The 18,500-nt window shown below is 44.1% G+C and overlaps 1 protein-coding gene across 4 annotated transcripts in view; it reads left to right on the forward strand.

Annotated features, from left to right (window-relative positions):
- The first annotated feature begins 11,754 nt into the window (after nt 1-11,754).
- The window catches only part of APP (amyloid beta precursor protein), a 294,805-nt gene continuing 288,059 nt past the window's right edge, over nt 11,755-18,500 (forward strand). Inside the window, exon 1 of one of the 4 annotated variants that reach the window (XM_048868071.2) lies at nt 11,755-11,946. In XM_048868071.2, the coding sequence (XP_048724028.1) occupies nt 11,887-11,946 (60 nt within the window). In that variant the 5' untranslated portion in view covers nt 11,755-11,886. The remainder of the gene's footprint in view (nt 11,947-18,500) is intronic. The other 3 variants (XM_048868062.2, XM_048868089.2, XM_048868080.2) reach the window with 3 other exon arrangements.

The raw sequence follows: 18,500 nt of genomic DNA on the forward strand, positions 1-18,500 counted from the left end.
TCCTTGAGTGCATAAGGGAGGCAGGACTAACTGTTAAGGCTAAGAAGTGTCAAATAGGCCTAAACAGAGTGACTTACCTTGGACACCAGGTGGGTCAAGGAACTATCAGCCCCCTACAGGCCAAAGTGGATGCTATCCAAAAGTGGCCTGTCCCAAAGTCAAAGAAACAGGTTCAATCCTTCTTAGGCTTGGCCGATTATTACAGACGATTTGTACTGCAATACAGCCAAATCGCCGCTCCACTGACAGACCTAAACAAAAAGAAACAGCCAAATGCTGTTCAGTGGACCGGAAAGTGTCAGAAGGCCTTTAACAAGCTTAAAGCGACACTCATGTCTGACCCTATACTAAGGGCCCCAGACTTTGACAAACCATTCCTAGTAACCACAGATGCATCTGAGCGTGGTGTGGGAGCAGTTTTAATGCAGAAAGGACCTGATCAAGAATTCCACCCTGTAGTGTTATTCAGCAAAACAGTCTGAGAGGGAAAGCAACTGGTCAGTCAGTGAAAAAGAATGTTACGCCATTGTCTACGCCCTGGAAAAGCTATACCCATATGTTTGGGGACGGCGTTTCCACCTGCAAACCGACCATGCTGCACTACAGTGGCTTCGTACCACCATGGGAAATAACAAAAAACTTATTTGGTGGAGTTTAGCTCTCCAAGATTTTGATTTCGACATCCAACACATCTCAGGAGCTTCTAACAAAGTGGCTGATGCACTCTCCCATGAAAGTTTCCCAGAATCAACTGGTTAAAATCATCCTTGAGATGTGGAAAATATTGTTAGTCTTTATGTACTTGGTAGTATATTTAGAGGTGCATGTGTCTTATTAACTTTGTTTTTCCTATAGCTCCAGGAAGAAATCCCAGCCAGCGTTTCACCCTAGCTGAGATTTGGGGGGCGTGTCATAAACATAAAGGAAAGGGTAAACCCCTTTAAAATCCCTCCTGGCCAGAGGAAAAATCCTCTCACCTATAAAGGGTTAAGAAGCTAAAGGTAACCTCGCTGGCACCTGACCAAAACGACCAATGAGGAGACAAGATACTTTCAAAAGCTGGGAGGAGGGAGAGAAACAAAGGGTCTGTGTCTGTCTGTATGCTGCTTTTGCCAGGGATAGAACAGGAATGGAGTGTTAGAATTTTTAGTAAGTAATCTAGCTAGATATGTGTTAGATTATGATTTCTTTAAATGGCTGAGAAAGGAACTGTGCTGAATAGAATGACTATTCCTGTCTGTGTGTCTTTTTTGTGACTTAAGGTTTTGCCGAGAGGGATTCTCTATGTTTTGAATCTAATTACCCTGTAAGGTATCTACCATCCTGATTTTACAGAGGTGATTCCTTTACTTCTATTAAAAGTCTTCTTGTAAGAAAACTGAATGCTTTTTCATTGTTCTCAGATCCAAGGGTTTGGGTCTGTGGTCACCTATGCAAATTGGTGAGGATTTTTACCAAACCTCCCCCAGGAAGTGGGGTGCAAGGGTTGGGAGGATTTTGGGAGGAAAGATGTGTCCAAACTATGTTTCCCAGTAAACCCAGTTAGAGTTTGGTGGTGGCAGTGGAGACCCAGGGTCAAAGGATAAAATTAATTTATACCTTGGGGAAGTTTTAACCTAAGCTGGTGAAAGTAAGCTTAGGAGGTTTTCATGCAGGTCCCCACATCTGTACCCTAGAGTTCAGAGTGGGGGAGGAACCTTGACAGAGGGGATTGTTGGAGTCTCTCAGTTTTCTCCTACCTGGCTCTTTTCTTTAAAGTGCCCCAGTTTTAAATTGTGTAAAGGGAAGAGGAAGCTGCTTTTCTTTCCATCCCTTGTCACCCACGTCCCTCATCCACATTAACAACCTATTCCATCACACGTGCACACCCACCAGCAAGGTCTCAGGTTTTCCCTAGGAAAATCTGGCCATTTTACAGAGGACAGGTAGGGATTGGAGAGGCAGAAGCTGAGGGTATGGCCCCTGGGGACCCTTCTTGGGAATACCAGTTGAACTGGCTACCTTTTGGAATTTAAGGTGTTGATTTTGACCTGTAAAGCCCTAAACAGCTTAAAATCTGCCAGCTTCTGAGACTAACACTCTCCCTGTGCAATACTGGATTGGATCCATAGAATCATAGAATATCAGGGTTGGAAGGGACCTCAGGAGGTCATCTAATCCAATCCCCCTGCTCAAAGCAGGACCAATCCCCAATTTTTGCTCCAGATCCCTAAATGGCCCCCACAAAGATTGAACTCACAACCCTCGGTTTAGCAGGCCAATGCTCAAACCCCTGAGCTATCCCTCCCTGCAAAAAGGATCCCTTTCAATTTAAAAGGAGGCGGTTAAGAGGGGACTCTCTGTGAGAGCCCATTCACTTGGAATTCACTTCCTGCACACTATCTCCCTGTTAAATCTGAAATAATCCAAATTTGTTGACTTTCCAGGCATGCTGCAAAGCCAGTCTATTTGCATGGACATTTGGGGAAGGCTAAGTTGTGTAGCGTTTTGAACAAGCAAGCTGAAGGGCAGTTTTATGGCTGAGTGCTGTTTAGTGCTTGGTGGGATCTGCAGCTGTTTTGTTGTTTTGTTTTTATGTACATTAGTACAGATTGTGGCTGGGGCTTTCAAAGAAGCCTAAAGCAATTTGGCACCCAATTTCTATTGAAATACAATGGTAGCTGGGTGCCTAATGCCTTTTTACCTTTGAACATCCCAGCCTGTGTTTTTCAATCAGGTTGCCTCAAGCTTCTGATAGGCACTTCTAAGACATTACTCTAAAAGAAATAAAATAACTGCATTCATTTTTTTCTCTATATTCTGTATGGAAGCATAACCCGCTTCAGCTGAGTTCACTCAGATCCTTAAACATTTTCAATGTGTACTTCATTCCAGCTGTTTCTTCTTTTTTTTTTTCAGTGAAGTGGTAAGTAAAGAGCCAAGGCTCTGATCCAACAGCTGATTCTACAGACAGACTCCAGTGCTCAGACAGAGCCCCATTGCCTTCACTCCATGTGGATGCAGGGATCGAGCTGCATAGAATCACTTGTAGGATTGTGAGCAGAATTTGGGTCCAATGGAAGTCACTATAGAATCACCATGATTTGGCTCAGAATTCTTAATAAATCCTAGCACCATTACTTTTTTTATTACTGCCCCTCCCCCACCCCACCCCCCAAAGGAATTAAGGAGGAATTAGGCATCATATCTCAGGACATTAAAAACGTATGCCACAAAGACAATATAAGATAGCTAGCATATTTGTATGAGTACAAATACACATATGACTTAGACATTCTCAGCAACTTATTCTAGCTGTTTAAAAATAATTACTACTCCCAAAGATTCTGCATGGTGGAGAAGAGTAGCCTGCAACATCTAAGTATGTTTTAATGAGTACATTACTTGTATTCTTAGCTTGTTGATACCTGAGATGGTGAGGAAACAGAGCACTAGAATGTCTTTCAGTTGCAGTATTTTATTGACACAGAGATCAGTCAGCACAAGGCCTAAAAATTGCAGGGAGACTCATTGCATGCAGTGAAAAGAGTGCAGTGAATGGTAGATCCATTCTGCAGGGCACATTTGCATTCTGTAAGAAATGGGTAAACAAAATCATGGATGGCAAATCAGAGTCAAACGAAGCAGAAGACACATTCTGAATATCGCTTCTTTGAGATTGCATCAGCAACAATCGTCTCTACAACTCCAATATGTGCAACTGGGATAGGCATGCAATAATGTTATATTTGCATGGCACATGGCAGTTTGCATACAAAAACACATCCTAATAACTAAGGACTTATTCTTGTACACTTCCTTATTTATCTCATCTGTATACCATGCCTTTCTTCAAATTTAAGGTTGTGTTCTCCTTATTCACTCATCTCTATCACGTTTACTGTCTACATGCTTCAGCAGACACCATGTTATCCTAACTCAGTATTATGCAGAGGAGAGATTATTCACATATAAGCAGGTCACTATGGCTACTGGTTACCTATTTTGTAAAGCAAGTCTGGGAGCCAAATATTAAGGCACCCTGCAGAATTCAGGCAAATATAATCTCTTATATGGTACCTCTACCCTCAGTGAAGTCATCCCCACCCCTGGTTGCTGCTCACATTGCAAACTTCCCTGGGTTTGATCAGGTACAGTTCTCCTTTTCCTGTTTTGGAGTAAGTTTTATAGCATCTATTGCCTTTGCTCATGAGGTGACTCCAAAGAGCTCATAGACTGCAAGGTCAGAAGGGACCATCATGATTAACCAATATACCCAGATGTTTCTCCTCCTCTGTCACTTCCAACTGATAAATCCCCAGTTTATAGCAAAAAGTCTTGTTGTTTAGTCCCTAAATGCATGAACTTGCACTTTGCACTATTACATTTGATCCCATTTCTATAACTCCTATTTATAAAGTCATCCAGATCTTCTTGTATGATATTCCAGTCCTTCTCTGTATTGGCAATACCTCCCAACATTGTGTCATCCACAAATTTTATTACCACACTCCCACTTTTTGTGTGAAGGTCAGTAATACAAATGTTAAATAAAATTGGTCCCAAGACCGATCCCTGAAGAACTCCACTAGTAACCTCCCTCCAGCCTGACAGTTCACCTTTCTGTATGACCCTTTGTAGTCTCCCCTTTAACCAGTTCCTTATCCACCTTTCAATTCTCATATAATTCCCATCTTCTCCAATTTAACTAATTTCCCATGTGGAACTGTATTAAATGTCTTATTGAAATCCAGGTAGATTAAATTGATTGAATTTCCTTTGCATAAAAAATCAGTTATCTTCTCAAAGAAGGAGATCAGGTTGGTCTGGCACGATCTACCTTTTGTAAAATCATGTTGTATTTTATCCTGAGTATCGTTCACCTCTATGTTCTTAACTACTTTCTCTTTCAAAATTTGTTCCAAAACCTTGCATACAATTGAGGTCAAACTAACAGGCCTGTAGTTTCCTGAATCACTTTTCCCCCCCTTTCTTAAAAATAGGAACTATATGAGCAATTCTCCAGTCATAGAGTACAACCCCCACGTTTACAGATTCATTAAAAATCCTTGCTATTAGGCTTGCAATTTCATGTGCCGGTCCTTTAATATTCTTGGATGGAGATTATCCGGCTCCCCCACTTCTACACCTTCCCGCCCCCCACTCCCATTTAGGCCCATTAAGCTGTTTGAGTTTGACTTCCATTTTAGATATGGTAATTTCTACCTCCATATTCTTGTTCCCATTAGCCACCCTGGCACTACCCCTGCACTTTCTGACCTCCAAGACACTGTGTTTCTGAAAGATAGTTACACAATGGCAAGTAGATTAATTTATAATCGTAACAGTTAAAGATCCAGCATAAATTGTATGGAATTTCAAATACAATAAATTCTGTGCTGTTAAGAATTCTGTTGGAAGGTCTGAAATGTACTTCGAAATTTTCCCCTACATTTTTGGATCTATGGAGGAATACTAATACAGGCTGGGACTTTCAGTGAGCCTAAGGGAGTTAGGCACCCAAATCCTATTTAAATTCAATGGGATTTGGGAATTTATCTCCCTTAAATTCATTTGAAAATACTAGATTAGTACTTACATAGTGCATTTGTGTTAAGTGAATTACAAAGGAGGATGGGCATTATAATTCCCAGTGGAGAAAATGAGGCACACCAAAGTTAAGTGACTGTAAGGTAAGACAATGAGTCAGTGGCAGAGTCCGGACCAGAAGCCAGGTCTCCTGACTTGGAGCCCTCTACTCATCCTGAGAACAACTGAAGTCATCTCAATGAAGGTATTGGCTACATCTGCCCTATACTTAAAGTTGACTGAAGAAGCATCTATAATGTGAATAAAATATAGTTGGGAATGGGGCTAATAGTAGCATGAGGGATAATTTTATAACAGGGGAGAGAATAAGTCACCATGATTTGTAACTGACTGTATATCAGTCAGCAAATATAAGGAAATGTTATGCACACTGTACAATTAAAGGGACACAGTTGAAGACATCTGGAAGTACTTTAATCAAATCCATGCACAGGAGGTCTTTTTGCCTTCAGAATTCATGTATAACTCCTGCTATTATAATTCTCTGATGTGAGATTTTGGCAACCATCGAGGGAGAAATAGGCCTCGCTGACAGTCTACAGTCTGATATTAAAACAATAGAATATTTTAAGTGCTGAGCCACTATAGTAGATTTTCTAACAGCCACCCTGTCTTCCTTCCTGTTATTTTGTATTTTCTTTTTTGTGTGGAGAGGGAGTGGATATTTAACAATCACTTCTGTCTCTCAAGGCTGAAATAGCCCAAATCTGTTCAACTTCTGGGCACAAAGCAACTCCCATCTGTTTTTATTTTGTTTTGTCCCTGGCATTTTGTGGGAGTGAAGGTGTAGAGGGGGGTAGAATGACATATTGGGTTACTTGTTTACTATTGGCTATATATGGATTTTGTTAGAGTGTGAAGCCAATTAGGATATTATAATACACTGTACAATATTGTATATGATTTTAAATAATAGCAAGGCTCTAAGCTTTTTGGATAAGGGCCTTGTGTTATCTTAGAAAGTTCAATGAAAAAATGCATTTAATATTTGTTTTGTTGGGGAGGGTTGTCTATATGCAACAATATTTACATCTTAATATATTATATATTTTTACTGTAAATCCATGCCACTCAGAAAGACAACGCACACTGCTTCAAAACAGTCAAACTATGAAGCATGGCATGTAAATAGTATATCCACAACCAGCCATGAAAATAAAGTTGGCTAAGAAAGCTAAGCAATTTTAAAAAATCACTTCTGAGCATGTTCAGTAGTCATCTGCAAAGAATTAACATTTAATCACAGCCTACTTTCCCAGTTGCTCAGTTGCTCAACTTTCAGTCTCTTAGCTATTGTGATGTGATAATTTCACTAGTTCCCCAGTTATCTTAGAGTTTTCTAGACTAGACCGAACCTGAATATCTATTCTAAAAAACAAATGGAGGAGAAAATAAATCTTTTAGGCCTTCTTTATACCACAAAGAAGAAGGAAAAAATGTGACAAATTTTTCTTTCCCTTTGCAGGTCATCTGCAAATTTTGTAGCACCTATAAACTAGTACTACTAAATGGGCCCTCAGTTGCTATTGCCTTTCAATATTGCTAACTTTATATTTCCTTATACTATATTATAAACTAACATTGCTGGATTGAACAGGTGTGGGCTGGCTGTAAATGTGAATACTACACATGTGTCATGCTTACAGGGCTAGCTGCACCTTTGATTCCTCTCTGAGTGCACCTCCTCAGGTGTTAGGCCCCATATCATTATCCTTCTCAGGATAGAATCCTGTGTAAGCTCAGGTTTCAGAGGAACAGCCGTGTTAGTCTGTATTCGCAAAAAGAAAAGGAGTACTTGTGGCACCTTAGAGACTAACACATTTATTTGAGCATGAGCTTTAGCTCAAACACTTGTCTTTCTCACCAACAGAAGCTGGTCCAATAAAAGATATTACTTCAACCACCTTGTCTCTCTAATATCCTGGGACTGACACGGCTACAACCACTCTGCATACAGTGACTGACTATATACATGTGTTGGTGTATTAGATGTAGCTGTTGGACACTGCAGAACTATGTAGGATCTTATCTACTATCTATCTGCCAGAGATCACTGAAATCAGCAAGTGTGATCAGAGCAAATCCCAAAAGCCCAGTCTCTCCATGTACTGCCTGCTCCATAGGCACCGACTTCTACTGGCGCCGGTGGCTGCTCGACGCCCCCCCCCCCCCACCTCCGGCCCCACCCTGACTTCAGCCCCGCCCCCTCCCCAGCTCCTTACCCAAAGTCCCCACCCCAACTCTGCCCCCTCCCTGCCCCTATTCTGACTTCTTCTCCACATCCCCACCCTAACCTCGCCTCTTCCCCGCCTCCTCCCCCCTCCCTCCGGAGCTTGCTACAGCTGTTTAGCGGTGGCAAGCCCTGGGTGGTAGGCAGAGGAGCAGGGACGTGGCGCATTCAGGGGAGGAGGAGGAGGTGAAGTGAGGTGGGGCGGGGAGCTTGGCTGCCAGTGGGTGCAGAGCACCCACTAATTTTTCCCCGTGGACGCTCCAGTCCTGGAGCATCCATGGAGTCGGCGCCTATGTCCTGCTCATTAGTTTGCTTGAGAAGGTTCATATTTGTATGAGGCTAAACTGTCTTCTAAATGACAGGTTTCAGAGGAATGTATGTGCTTGAATCTGAAATAAACCTGTGGAGTCAGTATATTTTATGATTGTATCTATCCACCTTATAGAATGCTCCAGTTAAACCAGGGGCGGGCAAACTTTTTGGCCTGCGGGCTGCATCGGGTTTCAAAAATTGTATGGAAATTGGCTGTGCCTCCCCAAACAGCCAGGCATGGCCCGGCTCCAGCCCCCGCCCCCTATCCGACCCTCCCTGCTTCTTGCCCACTGACAGCCCTCCTGGGACCCCTGCTCGATCCACCCTCCCTGTTCTCTGTCCCCTGACTTCCCCCGGACCCCCCACTGCCCCATCCAACCCCCCTTCTCCTTCCTGACTGCCCCCGGGGACCCCTGCTCCATCCAACCACCTCTTCTCCCTAACTGCCCCCAGACCCCCCCACCCCTAACTGCCCCCCCCGCCCCATTCCAACCCCCACTCTCCTTCCTGACTTCCCCACCCCGGGACCTCTGCCCCATCCAACCACCCCTTCTGCCTGTCCCCTGACCGCTCCCGGCACCCCCACCCCTGACTGCCTCCTGCTGCCCCATCCAACTCCTCCTCTCATTCCTGACTGCCCCCCTGGGACTCCTGCCCATTCACCCCCTCTGCTCCCTGACTGCCCCCCAGAACCCCTACCCCTGACTGCCCCCCCCACCCCATCCAACCCTTCCTCTCCTTCCTGACTGCTCCCCCCCCAGGACTGCTGCCCCATCCAACCACCCCTTCTCCCTGACCACCCCTGGAACCCCTGCCCCCCTTCAACCCCCTGTTCCCCACTCTCTGACTGCCCCAACCCCTATCCACACCCCTGACCCCTGACTGCTCCCCAAACTCCCCTGCCCTCTATCCAACCTGCATCCCCCACTCCCTGCCCCCTTATTGCACTGCCTGGAGCACCGGTGGCTGGCGGCGTGGCTGCACCAGGACATGCAGCCATGCCGCCCGGCTGGAGCCAGCCACGCACCGTGCAGCACAGAGCACCCGGTCAGGCCGGGCTCTGCAGCTGCACTGCCCCAGGAGCTCACAGCCCTGCTGCCCAGAGCATTGGGCCAGTGGTGCAGTGAGCTGAGGCTGCAGGGGAGGGGGGACAGCAGGGAAGGGGCTGGGGGCTAGCCTCCCAGGCCAGGAGCTCAGGGACTGGGCAGGATGGTTCCACAGGCTGGATGTGGCCCGTGGGCCATAGTTTGCCCCCCTCTGAGTTAAACTCATGTGGCATATATCTGGAGGGGTGGGATGGGAGGGTGTGTGTTGTTTGGCTTGTGTAAAATAATTAATTGATAAGCAAATAATAGCTGAACCTCATGTAGCTAATCTAATATTTGTTTATCAAGATGAGGTAAGAGTGTATAATATCTCCCAGAGTAAAATACGGGGACCATGTTCCATAGTTTGGAGCATAGGTACTAAAACTCATTCCTGGCTAAATTACCCCATCTTGTAGTATGGCCCAAGAAGGTGGAAAATGCCATGAGGGTCCTCTTGCAAAACCTCTGATTGTTCAGTCAGTAAGTGGGCTTTGCTCTTCTAAAGGCCCACCCACAAATCTCATGGATTCACATGAATCCAAGACCAGCCACTGAGAGGCCCTGTGCCTGTGTGCCAGCTCTGTGGTCTGGACTTGATCTTTGATAAAGATGAGGCTCTGGCAGCAGAGCTTCAGCTTTATCTCAAAAGAGGATAGATACCAACTTCAGTGTAGAAACAGCAGAAGGGACACTACAGCCCCAGGATCTATTAACATCTTTTCCATGTACTCCATTACAGGAGTAGGGACAAATTATGTGGCTCCCTTCATTTGGCCTGGCCACTTCTCCCTCATATGTGGACTTTGGAGCCATGGACTGGACTCCGGGGGGTCCAGAGGAGAGTGTGGACACGGTTGCAGAGGCAGCTCCTGTCTGTGAGAAAGTGGAGATGTGCAGGCAGAAGGTCTGTGTGTGGATTTGGGGAAGCATGGTCAAACCCAGAGATTTTAAAAAGCAATTTAAACAAGCTGAAACCATTGACAATTTTTAAGCCCACATACCCTATATTATGTCACACAGGGAGATCCCCAGTATTGATGGTTTACAACAATAAGAAAACTCTTGAAATGAACATGAAATTTGATAAAGTCATGATTGTACAAAACATTTGCTTCTAAATTTGAAAAACACACAAAAAATTTTGTGGGCTTTGGGGATGCGGGTTTACTAAAAATAGGATTACTTTTGAATCGAAATTAATATATTTTGGGACAGATCACTTGGTATTTTTGAAACTTTATGTGGATGAAGATAACTGTTCACAACAAAATATGTTATTTTTCTAACTTTCACACATTTCAGTGTGAAACTATGATAAAGATTATCCATTTAGGCTTCCTTGCCAATTGTACACATTATATTATACAAAATTAATTCTGTTGAGGCCACAAGAAAATAGTTTTTCATCATGTATGGGTCTTGGGCCCCAATTCTACAAGCACTTACACCTGTACCTAGTTTTACTCATGTGAGTAGTCCCATAAATTCAAGCACAGATGCTGCAATTAGTAGTAAGAAATGGTGCCCCCTTATGGGCACAGCTATCCACCTACAAGGTATCAGTTGTAGAATTTTGGCCTTGCAGGACTGGGGTCTAGGGAATTGAACCGATGCTTACCTACAGGATCTAGCACCCCAATAAGGTCATTAGATCATGATATAACTTTATCAATGTTTGAAGAGACTAGTTTAATATGACAGCTAACTGGTCTGTAAAAAAATTAATGAAGAGCAAAATTTCTCCAAATAATCTGCAATTAACTTGTGAATGTGTATTTGTGGAGACTTCACAAACATTTTGGGGGTTATCTCTGCATATTATATATATATATATATATATTAAAACAGGGATGACTGATCAGTCAACAAAGTACCCCTAGGTATATGGGCATTCTGTAAAAGATGTCAGCAGAAACTGCTGCAGGCAGAGAATTACAATAGCTTTCAGAAGAAGGAAAATATCAGTGATCCCAGAGCAATTAAAAAGATGTTCTAGTTAGGAAGCATGAATACAAATCCAGCATCAGTTTAATGCCTGAACTCTTGGTCCTAGGAGATGGGCTCCAGGACATAAAGAACTGCTGCCCCTCCGACATGAGCTTGGAAGCAGCTGTCTTTTATTTGGATTGAATTTCGTTAAAATGATGCGCCCTGCCTCTCTGGCTGTGGCGCAAGCAGCGGGTCTGACAGCAATCTCAGCAGAGGGGTGAGGTGAGGCAGGCAGAGCTCGGCGTCTCCAGTGCTACATTTTGCAACAGAAAGGCAGTTTGCCGTCCCTAAAAATAGCTCCCGCCTGCATCGTGCAGGAAATACAGAAGAGGAGCGGGCGTGACACCGGTCTCACGCACAGAGGCACCGCTCCCCTTCAGTCTGGGGGAACACAGACGGGCGTGCACTGTGCTCTGTGGCTGCGAGCCTCGGCGGGCAGGGAGTCGGCTTGGGCACGGGCCCGGGCCGGCTGCGCTTTCCCCGCGCCTCCGCTAGGGGTCTCCCCGGGGTGTGTGCGCTGCCTCTGCCGCGGCTCTGGGTGGGCTGGGATATCAGCTGACTCGCGCTCTCGCCGGAGCTCGGCTGGTGCTGCCGCAGCTCACTCCGATCCCCCGGCGGCGGCGGCGGCTGGTAGCGGACGCGCGGATTTACAGCCGGTCCCCCGTCCCCCCCGAGGCGATGCTGCCCCATTTAGCGCTCCTCCTGCTGGCCTGCTCCTGCACGGCCCGGGCTGTCGAGGTAAGGGGCAGGCAGGCGGGCGGGGGGCTGCCACTCTCTTCCCTCCTGCTCGGCTTCCCGGAGCCTTTGTCTGTGGAGAGCCCAGAGCCGCCCCTGTCGCCGGGTGGCTCGGCCACATCCAGGCGCCGCAAAGGTGGGCGAAGGGACCCTTGCCTGTCTCCCGAAAGGAGGGGCTGGGCTCCCCCCAGCCCCCTCCGTGGCCAGGCTCCCTCCCACCGCTGAACAATGGGCTTCTCCAGCTGAGCAGTGCAGGGAACAAAAAAAAAAAAAAAAAAAAAAAGTGGTTGGGGGGGTGGGAGGAAGCAAGCTGCGAAGTGCCGTGCACCGACCGCAGCCCCTGCGCGCCTCCGGCTCGCTGCTGGGTTTCATTGTGTGCGAGCTCTCCGCCCCGGGGGTGCGGGAGACATCGCCCGGAGGCGGCAATGCCCGCCCCTTACTGGAGGGGGCGGGCGGTGTGCACTGGGGCTTGGGTGCTCCTCGGCGGGGGCAGAGGGAACAATCGTGCATCCCCTCCGGCGGGGATGCCCCGCGGCGCACGGACGCCTGGGGAGCTTGGAGCAACGCCCGGTGCCTTGTTCCTGGCTAACTTCAGCGGTGCTGCCCCCGGGGCGGGGGCAGGAGAGACCTCCTCTCTCGGGGAGCGCGGGGCGCAGCCCCTCGGCGTGGGTTGTCTTCCCCCCCGCCCCCCGCTGCGGTGCAGGCGATGAGTAGTGGGGGGCGAGCGTCCCTCGCAGGGCCCCCGGGGAGGCGCCTGCTGCTGGGGTCCGTGCGCTGCGGCGGAGCCCGGGGCAATCCCCTCCCGCCCAGCTGTTGGGGAACAAAGGGTTGGCGCCTCAGCCGGGCGGAGCTGCCCCTTCCCCGGCCTCTGCGGGCCGGGTCCCCGCGGAGAGGCTGCTTTACCCCCGCCTGCCCCTGGCCGGGAGCGGGGGGCTTTCATGCCCCCGGGCTCTGCTCAGGTGGGCTGGGAGCGAGGGACATCCGCTGGGGGGTGGGCGGGGAGGAGACGCCTTCTCCCGGCTTTGCAAGGGGCAGGCGCTGGCCCCGGCCCCGCGCGTGTGGAGCCGGGCTGCGGCGGGTTTCTCTCGGCCGGGCGGGTACAGGGCGAGCGAAGATTCAGAGCGAGAAGATGGCGCCTCTGCAGTGCAGCAAAGGCAGGCTGTCATGAAAGCTGCAGCCTGGAGAAATCCTCCCACCGCTAGGTGTTTAACAACTCTCCTTTCCATTCATGTCCCTGCCCAGCAGGCAGCCAGTGCTGCATGCAACACGGCCATGCCTGCGAGCAGGAAAATAGCCAGCACGATGTTGGGGGGGCTGACACTCAGTCCCCGTTAAAACTAATACTCGCATATACGCTTTCTGTTTCCCTCTCCCTTCTGAACTGTTGCCATGTAATTCCGGGGAGGGGAGGGTTCCCTTGGGAAAAACATCCCAGCACCATGCACAGTTTAGGAAAGGTCTGACAGCTTTGCTGTTGTGCTGAGCTTTTGTAGATGCTCGAGGGTTTCCCCCCGTTAAGGGAACTTTGGATGGGTAGAAAGAAGAATTAAATATGTCCTAGCGCCTTTGGAATTGAGGAGGCTCTGAAAAGAGAGAAGGAATCATAACTTTATTTCTTAAATAGGGTTCATCGTATACACAGTGAGTCTTAGTGGGTAACAAACGCAAGTGCAGCCTCGTTGCTCCCCTTCATACAAAATCAGGACAGATAGTCATCTTCTGATCTTGTTCCGTTCTTGTTTTCCAAATCTTTCCTTCAAAGGCAGAGGTTCTCTCTCTCTGAATAAAGCGATTAACGCCTTGCTAGGAAGGAGGAATTCAAAGAATGGGAGTGTAATAAAAACAAAGGGCAAGCTCAGTATAAACAGCCAAGCAAAAACCTACAGACTGCCATTCAGCAATGAACCACAAATCTTTATTTCCCAGGGGGGCCCTTCAGAATATCTTACTCTAGATAGATGAGATGAGGCAGGAACGCATTTTTTAAAAACTTCTCCTGAAATAGTTAAGAAAATACATAGAACTCAAACGTTAAAATTATTCCATGAGTTTAAAATTAAGGAGCTTGAGATCAGACCCTGAATCTAATAAACGCTTCTTGTGGAGTGTAGTGCTCACAACTGAGAGTGATCTCAGGGAATCTTGCAGGATTAATTTTTAAATGGTTTGGGTTCTGTCCACTTGATTCAACCCAGTATTATTTTAAATATGAATGAGTTAAATCTCCACCTAGATGCTATTAAGTGAAAACTAAAATAAAGTTACACGTAGAGACAGAAAACAGGAGGTAGAAGAAGAGGGCAGATTTTTTACACCTTTATTTTGCTGCAATACTGTCTTGGGTTCTGATCCTGCAAACAGTTATGCATGTGAATAATTCTACATGAAGACGGTGAGTTAGTCCCGCTTACATGTATAAGTGCTTGTGGAATCAGGGTCTTGGATTTTTTATCAGTTTTGTGTTTCTGTGGGAAAGATTAATTGTGTCTAGTTTTAGGGGCCCTTCCCTCACCCATCCTTTTAGTGCTCTCTGCTGAAGAGTGATATTCTGCATTTTCAGAATATTTGCTCCTATCTGAGAGTTTGCTGCTCGCTTTAGAGTCTTTTAAAATCTTCCTTCTAGGAATAGAAGTTTTTCTCCTGCAGTTTAAAATTGCTTTTTGAATTCAGAAAGTAACAGAAATTCCTGCAGTTCTTGTTTAAGAAATCTTCGGGGTGGGTGACCGGAAATTAGAAGTTAGGACAAGGATGAGAAATTGTTTGAAATGGCACATGGAGGAGAATTCTAAAGCTTCTTGAAACATTTAAAAAAAAATGCATTTCTTATTACTAGTGCACTGACCTTATACTTGTTTAAATAACTTCCTTGTTTCATCCCATGTGACTATCTTGTGTTGAAGAATGTAAGATCCACTAAGCAAAAATTGTCATGAGTATGAACAAGCGATATATATAGTTGGAAAGCCATTTCTGCTTCTAATTATCATTCTCTTTAATTGATATTTTCTATTTTATCTATTTCCACTAATTGTGTTAATTTATTGAAATCAGACAATCAGGCACAATTAAGTTGTCTTCCTGTTATTTCTTAGTGAACAATCTCATTTTATTAGCTGAGATTTTCTTTTTTAATTAGAGTATTAGTGGAAATATCAAGATTTCTGTCAGCTCTGTTTTGAATGCTCTAGTTGTTCCAATGTTATTTACAAGTGAGATGGTTCTAGCATGTTAATAATACTAAAATTAAGATGTCTAAACAGGTTGTACTTTAATTCATTTTTTATGTTAGCCCTTATAAAGTTATTGCAGTTAATGAAAATACAAAACATTTATTACCTAACAAAATTCTTAACGTAGTGACTTTCAAGAAACACACTTTCTGGAGAAAGATTATAAATTACTTCATGTTTCATAAAACAAAGCAAAAGAGAGTGGAAATACAAAGTGAGATGTCAAGAATTTGAAGCAAATTCTTTGCCAGAGGGTGCTTGTGCAGTCGATCAGATGATCTTTCTTTATTCTGTGCTGGCTGGCCAGTGTTTTGTGCAAGCTTTATGCCAATGATACAGACTCTCATAGCATGGCTTCATGAAGGTTTGTGGTGTTTGATCTTTGCATTTGTGTTTGTTAAATATTTAGTTGTGCAAGTTCAACATGGGGCATATTTAGTTTGCATGTGAGAACTTTGAAGGAAAACAAACATTTTTCCTTCTATCAGTAGTCTTTTTAGAGTATGAAGCTCCACAAAATAATTTCATAACTTAGGAATTGTGTATAACTGATTAATTGGCAACTTCATTTTTATTGACTGGTTTGTTTTCAAACATCTCTGTGAAATAATGCCCACAAGCTGTTGGTTGCAGATAGCTGGTCGACAGAACATTTGGATCACATCTAAGTTGCAGTACGTTTCGAATGGTTGGTTTGGCTTTTTTAAGAGTATCTTTACACTGAAATTATGTTTGTTGCTCATTTACCTACTCAGTCGGTTATTTCTCCCCTTATATCATCTTACTATAAAATTCAGAATTCCCTAATTTGCAAAATATAAGGTTACTTGCACGCATTCTTCCTGGAGATTTTTAATTCTTTGCTGTTTTTCATTCCAATCCTGCTCCCCTCTCTCTCAAAACAAAACCAATCAAGAGAACAACAGCAACAAAAATTGGAAAACATTCTCCCAGTTAACATCTCAAGAGTTGCTAGCACTGCATATGGGTTTTTACTAAATATTTATTAGTTAATAAGTATTTTGTTAAGTAAATTGTAAGAACATACAACGAATAGGAGTAAACTACTAATACGAGTATAATTGGGTTTATGTATGGTAGAATGTTCATTTAGTGTGCTGTCTGTCATGCTTTTAACACTTAACTCCAATAACACAGTTGCAGACTTAAATTTTTGGGATTTTGGAGAAATCCTCTGGTATAAGAAGATTACAAGTGAAGCAAATTAAAGAATTTGTTACTGTGTTACTTTCTGTTAGCTTGGTTAGCTTTTGGAACATGTTCTTATATGATACGAGTTCACAGATTGCTGCCAATCTGAACAATGTCAACATCTGGAGAGAAAAACAAAAAATGAGAACCTAAAGCAATATTGTGTGAAAGAAACTTTTAATGGAAAAGTAAAAAATGTTTTCTTATTGTTAGGTAAAAGAATATAATCAGGGTTGTATGATTCTACAGTCCCAGTATTTGCAGAGGCATCTATCTTTTCCCCATACTTTGCTTCAAACTTGTTTAAATTTTAAGCTTTCATGGTTTTTAAAAATATATTTTCTAGTAGTTTGGTGGCAGTACCAAAGACGTTGAGAACTTGAACTAGCTGTGCTGATTGAGAGTTTTCAGACAGCCTGAAATAATAGCTCAATGAAGTGAACCAACCCTTACATCTTAATGTGCTGTTGATTCTGAAACCTGTGGATGGCAATTTAATCATCAGTATTGCTAACAACTTCATTTCTGCTAGTTTAGCAGAAACATCCAGCCTAGCATCCTTATCCCATGATTCTGAACAGCTTCCGCCTTCGGCTTGGTTCCAAAAAGCTCCAGTGGCATCATGTCCAGTTTCTAAAACCTCTTTCCTTTCCCCTGAGCATTTCCGTGAAGTGGCTGTATTGTCAATATACAAATCTGTAATGTAGGAAAAGTGTAAACTAAATTGAAATGATAGTCCCTGCCACAGACAGCTCACAGATCAAATCTGTAGCATTCGATTAGAGAGTGGGCTGGAATTAAAAACGTATCTCTTTTGTATAAAATGTGACCATTTTGACACTGCAGTTGTCTAAAGAATATACAGTAGCAGACACTCTATGTTTTTGAAAGGTGGTAAATTCAAATCCAGTAAAAGGAAATATGTTTCCACATGATTCATGGTTAAACTCTGAAACTTACTGACACAATATATAACCAACGCCAAAGTCTTAAGAGGATTCAGAAAAGAATTATCCATTCACATGGATAACAAGAATATCCAGTTGTTAAATTAAAGTACTGAGGAGAAGTAATCCCTTTTGAAGGGACATAAATCTTCAAGTCTTGGAGCATCAGCCAGTCTCTAACTATGGGGCTTATAAGTAAACTTAGTTTCTTAGAATTTTACAAACATGGGGCAACAGAATTATGGCCTATAGGACCAAGTTAAGTTTGGGTAATGTAGTTTTTCATGGTTAAGAAACTCACTAGCAGAAGAAGAGCTCTCTCTAGCTTGAGAGTTTATACCTTCCAACAAAAGTTGGTCCAATAAAAGATATTACCTCACCTACCTTGTCTCTCACTAGTATATGACTATCCTTTTTTTCTCCTGAGCATTTTCTCCTCTCCCACTTTCAGAAATTAGAATTAGAAGTTGGCTCAGCCACTGAATAAAGATGAGCAAAAGAAATAGGCCAGCCACTGGAGATTATTTCAAAGCTCTATGGTTGCATCATCTGTGTTCCTGAAGCACGTTTGCTGTTACCTTTTCAGCTGAATGGGAAACTGGAGAGGGCTGGTGCTGAAGAAGAGAGAGACTGCTTTATTCTAAAAAATAATATTAAAGAATCACAAACCTTGTAATTAAAACCTAGCCCAAGAGCATAGGCTAACCAAAGAACTGTTTTATTTTTCTGATTCTTTCACTTCCATGCTTGCTCTTGTTCTCAGATGCAATGGCATAGCTTTGAGACAGAAACTTTGTGGTTGATTGTGTGTTTACGGCAACAGCAAACTTCAATTATTTTTAAACTTCAGTTATAAATACCTTTTATATAACTGAGATGTGGAACATTATGATAATACAGTTGCTTATGACCATATGTCTTTGCATCAATAAAAGAGATCTTGCCAAAAAAGATCCACTTGCTCCTTTCTTTTCTTAAATGGCAAAATGATTCAGTAATAATATTAGTTGCTAAAGATTTGTTAGTTTCTATTTTAATCTCTTAAATTCACCTCAAATCTTAGAAAATAGTATGTTCCGGAAAGCTGCTCGCGCTCTCTCTCTCTCAAGCATACATATATGCACAGAAATACAGCATTGTTTTGGGGGAAAGTAAACTACAGAAAAGA

The sequence above is a fragment of the Caretta caretta genome, chromosome 1 (genome assembly GCF_965140235.1).
Source record: "Caretta caretta isolate rCarCar2 chromosome 1, rCarCar1.hap1, whole genome shotgun sequence".
Lineage (NCBI taxonomy): Eukaryota > Metazoa > Chordata > Testudines > Cheloniidae > Caretta > Caretta caretta.